Here is an 8,708-nt window from a genome sequence, read left to right as displayed (position 1 = left end):
TACTTTTAGGCTTGTTTGCAAAAGGGCCATTTTTCTTTGCTGCAGTTGTCTTTTTTTGCAGAACAATAGTGTGTACAAGTTTATGAGCAATGGAACATGCAGGTTCAATCCATTGTTTTTATTTTTTTAATCTTAACCTCTTGATCTATGCCAGAAGCAGTTTCATGTAAGTTATTTTGATGGTGAGCATATGTGTAATTCTACAGCTCTCCGGGTCTGGTTTTTGCAGTAAGCCACTAGATCCCATATTGAACACAATTTAATCTCAGTATCAGCCATTAGAGTTTTTTTACTTTGCTGTTTCTAGCTTATTTCTTACAGAGTGAGAAGTCATTCTTTGAAGAGTTTCTTTTTTCAATAGATGGTTGATGTTGGGATGGTTACTCAAATCAAGTGATGAGTGATGAACTCCAAGTCATCCTTGGAAATAGCAAATCTGTAGCCCAACATAATTATCCTTTAAACTAGAGAATATCACTTGTGAGAAAGCCATCATGGCCACATGGCTGATTTAGAGTGGAGTGCTGAGTTTTGGCAAACAGCTGCATCTTTCTTCCAAACTACAAAATTATTTTTTTAAAAAAGTGGTGACCCAAGCAATTGAACTGAAGGCATTCTGGGAAAACCTACTGTTTATTGTGAAAATCATCTTTGATCTTGGAATTAAAAGTAAAGCTGGAAAGTAATTTACTAACAAGAAAAAGAAGAAGTTTGGAATTGGACTCACAGGATCTGGGCTTGGAAATGCCTCAGCCCAGTGTAAGCGGAATGGACCCGCTTTTTGGGAATGCCTTTCGAAGCCACACCTTTTCAGAACAGACTCTGATGAGCACAGATCTCTTAGCCAACAGTTCTGATCCAGATTTCATGTATGAGCTGGTGTGGATGGAGGTGAATATTTTTTTCCTAAAGCATGGTATGTGATTTCCCGTTTTAAACCTTCCTTAGGATAGAGAGATGAACTATCAACAGAATCCTAGAGACAACTTCCTTTCTTTGGAAGACTGCAAAGACATTGAAAATCTGGAGTCTTTCACAGATGTCTTGGATAATGAGGATGCTTTAACCTCAAACTGGGAACAGTGGGATACATACTATGAAGACTTAACTAAGTACACCAAACTAACCAGCTGTGACATCTGGGGGACAAAAGAAGTGGATTACCTGGGTCTTGATGACTTTTCTAGCCCTTACCAAGATGAAGAGGTCATAAGTAAAACTCCAACCTTGGCCCAGCTTAATAGTGAGGACTCTCAGTCTGTTTCTGATTCCCTTTATTATCCCGATTCACTCTTCAGTGTCAAACAAAATCCCTTGCCCCCTTCATTCCTTAGTAAAAAGATCACAAGTAGAGCAGCTGCCCCTGTGTGTTCTTCAAAGACACTTCAGGCTGAGGTCCCATTGTCAGACTGTGTCCAAAAAGCAGGTAAACCTACTTCAAGCACACAGATCATGGTGAAGACCAACATGTATCATAATGAAAAGGTAAATTTTCATGTTGAATGTAAAGACTATGTAAAAAAAAGCAAGGGTCAAGATCAACCCTGTGCAACAGGGCCGGCCCTTGCTGAGCCAGGCACACACAGATGCAGCCAAGGAGAACACTTGCTACTGTGGAGCTGTGGCTAAGAGACAGGAGAGAAGGGGAATGGAGCCTCGTCAGGGGCATGGCACCCCTGCTTTGCCTTTCAGAGAAACCCAGGAACTATTACTTAGTCCTCTGCCCCAGGGTTGTCCTGGGTCAGTTGCCACAGCAGAGAGTGGCAGCCTTTCTGCCAGCACTTCTGTTTCAGATTCATCCCAGAAAAAAGAAGAGCACAATTACTCTCTTTTTGTCTCTGATGACATGAGAGAATACCTGACCAAATGCAGTCCTGAAGACGATGAGGATGACGAAGATGATATTGATGATGAAGACCATGATGAAGGGTTTGGCAGTGAGCATGAGCTTTCTGAAAATGATGAGGAGGAAGAAGAGGAAGAGGATTATGAGGATGACAGAGATGACGATATTAGCGACACGTTCTCTGAACCAGGTTATGAAAACGACTCTGTAGAGGACTTGAAGGAGATGGCTTCTGTGTCTTCTCGGAAGAGAGGGAAAGAAGATACTTCTGTGAGTACAGTGAGCAACTTACACCATCACAGAAAGAGAGGATTCTGAGGCCATCTGAGTGGAACCGAGACACCTTGCCAAATAATATGTACCAGAAAAATGGCTTACATCATGGGAAATATGCAGTTAAGAAGTCACGGAGAACTGATGTGGAAGACCTGACTCCAAACCCTAAAAAACTACTCCAGATTGGTAATGAATTATGAAAGCTGAATAAGGTGATTAGTGACCTGACTCCAGTCAGTGAGCTTCCCTTAACAGCCTGGCCAAGGTCAAGGAAAGAGAAAAATAAGCTGGCTTCCAGAGCTTGCAGGCTAAAGAAGAAAGCTCAGTATGAAGCTAATAAAGTGAAGTTGTGGGGCCTCAACACTGAATACGACAACTTATTGTTTGTAATCAATTCCATCAAACAAGACATTGTAAACCGAGTTCAGAATCCAAGAGAAGAGAGAGGACCCAGCATGGGGCAGAAACTTGAAATCCTCATTAAAGACACACTCGGTCTCCCAGTCGCTGGGCAAACCTCAGAATTTGTTAACCAAATGTTAGGGAAGACTGCTGAAGGTAACCCCACTGGAGGCCTTGTAGGACTAAGGATACCAGCATCAAAAGTGTAATCAGCCTCATGGACCACTGGTCAGGAATGTCTGTTTTTGTCACGTTATCCATTGTAAATTTTCATTCTGTTTTGAAAAAAAAAAAATTTAATTGGGGCATCACTTTATATAACACTTTCTGACCTTGAATTCTTGAACCTTCTGCTTCTACCTTCCAATTTCTGGGATTACTTGGTGAGTCACTCTGGATGGACTATCATTTGGTTTGTAACATGGATCCCAGATGTTTAAAAGTATAAATCCTACAGACTTTGAACAATAGATTTCTGTATGTGAAAAAAAAATAAATTTTATAAATAAAAAGACTAGAAAGGAAAAAAGCATGAAGAAAAGGTGAAGATTTTGCAAGACCTGTGAGAAATCATGGAGTATGCCAGAACACACAGGGCTGTAGAATGAGAATGAGTGCAGAAAGAATGGAGAAAAGTAGACAGAAACAGGATCGGGTACAAACTTTGAAAACCAGATAAACCTACACTAAGAACACATTGAAACTCAACAAATAGGGTCATGGATGTCTACACTGAAAAACATCAAATTGCTTGCCAATACAGAGGATGGACAGAAACTTAAAAGCTACAAGAGAAAAGTATCACAAAGCTTCCTCAGTGTAACAGCTAACAGTTCACCAGAGATTACAGAGAAAAAGAACTAGGAAAGCATAATTAACGGTCTCCAAAAACTAATAAACAACAATCACCCAAGGCATTAAGTCCCATAAAACTATATTTCAAAAACAAAGAGGAAATGCAGATGTTGCTAGATCAAGCTCAGGGAGTCTATTGCCATTAGATTTACTCAAGGAGAAAGGTTGAATGGAGCCTCAGGGTTCAAGCAGAAGAATGCTACACAGTGAGTCAAAAACACAAGAGAAATAAATGCTTTCCTTTATAAGAGTTGCAAGCTCATGGTGTCTACTTACAGCAATGGATCACTGACTAAGACAGATACCTATGCCCATGCAACACACATATGGTTAAGCAGGTGCACAAATATATACATGAATATTTAAAATTTTGTTTGAAAGAAAGAATGATACAATTATATATTACAAAAAGTTTGTTTTACATATACAAGGCATAAATACACTCAAAATGAAAGGACATAAAAAGACATTCCCTGACATATCCTAAAAGGAATTATAGCAACTATATCTTAGTAAACAAGATCAATTCTAAGTATAAAATTGTTAGAAGATTTTTAAAAGATGTTTTATATTGATAAAAGTATGGATTTATGAATATCATGTAAAAATATGTATTCACTGAAAAACAAATCTCTGAAATATCAGAAACAAAATTGAAGAGAGATGTCATATATTTAAAATAACAATTGGAGACTTAATGACCTTATTTTTAATAATCAGTAGAAGATGCAGACATAAAATCCATAACTTAATAGAGTTGAGTAACACTATAAACCAAATGCGTATAGAAGATTATATAAAACTATATATCTACAAACTAGAATTTATATTTTTCTTTATTTTTTTCCAATTATACACAAACACTAAATCAATTTTTTGAAGAGACTCGAGCCTCCACGGGTGTCAGCATCTATGGAAGGGTCCTGGAATCAATCCCTTCCAATCCTGAGGGACAACATGCATTCTTCAGTCATCTCTAATCTGAGGGCTCCAGGAACTTGATCATTTCTTTCCTTTACTTTTCTATTCTCCCAAGTTCTTCCATATAGCCTCTCTCCACCCCTACCCATCCAACTTTAAGTTCTTTCTCAACAAACAAAAACCCAATACAAAAAAAACAACCAAAAACCAAGGAAAAAATTAAATAATACCCCCCAAACAAACAAACAAACAAAACAAGGCACTAAGTTATAACCAAATAAAAGCACAGAAAAAAAAATGTGGAGTTTATCTTGTCCAGCTTCAATGTGGTAGGTTTTTTTCTCTTATTTTATTTTTATTTTGTTATGTATTTTTTAAAATAAATGAATGAATAAAGATGTAGCCACCAGAGTAAACGTTAACAATTGAACTGTCATGTATACCTGCTGGTTTAAATCAATGGCATGAGGCAGGGGGAGGGGCTTGGTCCTGCCTCTACTAAATGTACCTCCCCATGGGAGGCCTTACCTTCTTGTAGGAAGGGGAGGGGGATGAGTTGGGAGAGGGAGGCTGGAGGGGCAGGAGGAGGGAGGAGGAGGATCTTTGGTATGTAAAACAAATAAAAAATTTTTTCTTAAAAAAAATCAATGACATCATGAAATTTGCAGGCAAATGGATGGAACAAATTTCTCTTTATATATTCTAATATTCTATTTTATTAATTTTATTTGTAAAATTTTGGATAAAATATAATTGCATCATTTCTCCTTCCTTTTTCCTCCATCCAATCCCTCCTATGTCTTCTCCCTTCCCCCTCCCATGTCTCCCATAATCTGGCTTCAATTCAAGGCCTCTTTTTTCTATGATTGTTATTTATGTAAGTATATATATTATATATAAGTACATAAATACATATATGTAGAGACAGGGTTACAATTCGGAGTCTATTTATTTGCTTTGGTATTCTATGACCAAGGGCCCTGTGTTAGGATCTTGCTTTCACCGGGTCTAACGTCTTACATTATCAGGGGAACGTGGGGGGCGCAGGCTACGTACCCGCAGAGTGGTCACGCAGTCTCCACCTTAAAAAGCTGGACTCAGACCCCCACCCCTCTCTTCCTGGTTTCATCTCTCTGTTCTTGCTCCGTTCCCTCCGCCAGACCTGGCTTCTCCCTCCTATCCCCTCTTCTTTCTAATAAAGCCCATTCTGACTCTGGTAGCCATGGCCTGTGACCCTTCTGCAGATCAAGCAGCACCTTTCATCCTTTCACCCTATGCATGTTTAGAGAAGCCTTCTGCCGAGCCCCACTCACATCCCCACGGCACTCATCCCACTTTTCCCCCACTCTCCCAGCAGCCCCCAAATTCCCAGAGCCCGTTGTCTCTACAAGGTCAGCACAGCTCCACAGACAATATAAAAACACAGAAGAGCCTGGCCTGAGGAGAGAAGTATGTTGCAGGGACCATTTGTAAGATCTGAGCTGCCACCTGACAGTCCAATCCCCTGCCTCAGAGGTCAAGTCAGAACATGACTTATTGTCCCTTGAGAGCACCAAGAAGAGCAAGTTGAAGCTTTCAGTAGCCACATGGATTCTGGACAAAGAAGCAAGGCCCCTCAGAAGGCTCTAGCTTACAGTGTAGTGTTCCTGCACAGAGACAGAATTCTCCTTGTAGCTCATTTTTAGTCACCACCTTTTGAATTCCAGGCACTTCCCACCTCAAACTCAAAACTTGGTGTCACTTTCTTAGTTCTACATTGGGAAACTTAAGACTGCTTCTGTTTTTCCAGCATGCTAGAATGGCTCAATCAACACAAAGGTGAGCATGTCTTCCCCTCCCCCATGGAGCCTAACCAGGTGCCACCTACACTCTGCTATTCACAGCTCCAGGGCCAAGAAGCCAGCATGATGTGAGGAGTGATTGAACAGATCAGGGACCTTCCCTGTGGACTTTTCCAAGCCTTGTGGAGTAGAGAATCTACTCCCACAGGGAATAATAATAATAATAATAATAATAATAATAATAATAATAATCCCACCCTTCTTTCCAGGAAGATGATCAGCTCTTCGAGGTCCAGTTTGTCTCTGGACTCTACCTAGGTGAAATTTCCATCCACCACATGAGATCAAGTCCCTGGCTCTGCAGAGCCTGATCCTCTACTCTTCTCACTTCCAGGAGAGGTGGCCTGACTAACTCTGCTAACTGTGTTTTCTCTGTGAAGCAGCACTTGGAGTTCCATCCTGTTTTATTGATCACAGTTATTTCTGAGTCTTTCTCTATGATTTTCTGTCAGATATACAATCTTGAGTAGAGGAATTTTCAAATTCCAGAGAAATCCTAGGAATGTACCATGAGTGCTGGTAGTGGTCTGGGGGATCTGGAAGCTCATTCTCTGGGACAGCTGAAGAACTGCACATCCAGAAAATGCAGAAGATTAAGCCTGGAAAAAAGAGAAAGTAACAGCTTTATCCCTTTGGGATAAGAGAGGCACTAAGTTTACAACTCCGTTGAACAAAATGGCTTGGGGGTTTTATAGGGACCCTGGGTCCTCCCTTTTCCTGCATTGTTTGTCTTTCCCATCACTTCTGCTCACAATGACTTCCTGGAACAAGAAGCCACCATCCTAGGGAAACCTGCTTTTATTTTCATTGTCTACCAAGTGCTCTCTAATTTTCATTCAAGAGGTCTGTGTGAGAATTAGCTAAGTACTGCAGACTCCAGAGACGGAAACTATACATTTCACACATTTCTGAATTTAGGGATTGAGGGCTATCCTCCCAGAACAGCTCAAGTTGTTCATAGACAAAAGGCCTTTGCCTTTCTGTTCTCTTCTTTTTTTCTTTTAAATTACATTCTTTGACAATTTCATACACGTATACAATGATTTCTGATTATGCTCTCTCTCTCCATATGCTCTTTTTTATCATGTCATCCACGTCATACCCTCTCCTATCTTTACCAGTTTTTTTCCCTATATTTAAGACTTTTCATTTGATTTTGTTACTTATTTAATTTAACTAGGGCTATTTGTGTGGCCAATGAATTGGGATTATCCACTGGGCCCTAGTGGGTTCACCAGTACATGCTCAACTAAGTCACTGACTGCCTCTTTACTGAATCTATTAGTAGCCCATCGTTCAGCTGTGAGAGGTAGAGTCCGTTCTTGCACAGACCCAATGTAGACTTCTGTAGGTGCTGCACATGTGTGAATGCAACAGCTGTGTCTTGCCCTGCCGATTGCATTTCACAGCCTTCCCCTCTATCTTCTGACTCTTAACTTATTTCTGCTCCCCATCTGCAATGTCCTATGAGCCTTAGCCTAGATGGCTCTTTTTTAGAACAGAGGAAGCAGTACTCACTTATTCTCAGTACCTTATGCAACCATGCATCTGGATTTACCTCTGTTCGTGGAAAGAGAGGCTTCTTTACTTAGGGCTTAGAGTTTGCTTCTTTTATTTATCCCCTCTACACACCAGGTAGCACTGATCATATACAGGGTATGATGGTACCTAGTCATGGCAGCTGCCCAGATGGAATAAAATCTAACCATGTCACTCTCAAGTCCATTCTTGACTCTGGTTTCCCATATTTATTCATTCTTCACAACTGTTTCACTACTAAGGGATCAAAACTTGAAGATAAGGCTAGCCTCAACCTGCTGGAGTATTTCATAGGCTTGTGGCCCCATCAGGCATAGCAGCAGCCTTCTGAGGCCTTGGTTGACTACATGGGTTAGGACTGTTCTCACATGGAAAAGAGGGCAGGAGACAGGGAAAGAAAGAGTATCCCAGAGGCCATGGGAAACGATAAAGCTTAAGTCTCTTGGCTCAGATCCTTCTGTGTCTCCTGTGTCTTCCAGATTGACATTCTAGGATCTGACAGAGCTGCTCTCCCTTAATTCCTCAGGATCATTTGCCCCACAAATCCAAGCATTCTTCCAGACAAACAGATACTATCACATGGATTTATCATCCTTATTATTTTAGAAAGGTCTGTAAAACATTTGCTAATACCCACTTTATGTCTGTGGAATTTCTAGGCCAAGGAAGAAACTGGAGGAACCAGTGAACTCTGACATCCCTTATCTTCAAGGGGTCCTTGTCAATGCCTGGCGAGAGCCCAGACCTCCTCACTGAAAAGCTACTGGGGACCCTGACAGAGAAATCTGGGCTTTTGTCTGTAATGCATTTCCAGAATACTGTTCCAAGGAAGATGAATGCAATCACACAGGACTCAGACAATGCCTCCAGGGTTCATGTCTACAGCATGTTCTCTGCTGGGGCCACAGAAGAGCCGGTTCTCAATGGGCTGAGTCCTATTTACCTTCATTGGAACTTCCTGTGGGTACTGCTACTGCCCTGGCATATCTAACAGTACAATTTATTTAACACTGTCAACAATTTAATAC

At 40.8% G+C, this 8,708-nt stretch overlaps 1 protein-coding gene across 1 annotated transcript; it reads left to right on the top strand.

The window, feature by feature from the left end:
• Nucleotides 1-586: 586 nt before the first annotated feature.
• On the top strand, nt 587-2,754 carry LOC114695281 (CREB3 regulatory factor-like). Its single transcript, XM_028872574.2, is given in 4 exon segments — nt 587-879; nt 949-1,518; nt 1,520-2,099; nt 2,102-2,754. Coding segments are annotated over 4 exon segments (1,917 nt in total). The 5' UTR covers nt 587-744; the 3' UTR covers nt 2,734-2,754.
• Nucleotides 2,755-8,708: the final 5,954 nt, after the last annotated feature.

This window comes from Peromyscus leucopus, chromosome 7 (assembly GCF_004664715.2).
Source record: "Peromyscus leucopus breed LL Stock chromosome 7, UCI_PerLeu_2.1, whole genome shotgun sequence".
Classification (NCBI taxonomy): Eukaryota; Metazoa; Chordata; class Mammalia; order Rodentia; family Cricetidae; genus Peromyscus; species Peromyscus leucopus.
This window is presented reverse-complemented; position numbering and strand designations above follow the sequence as displayed.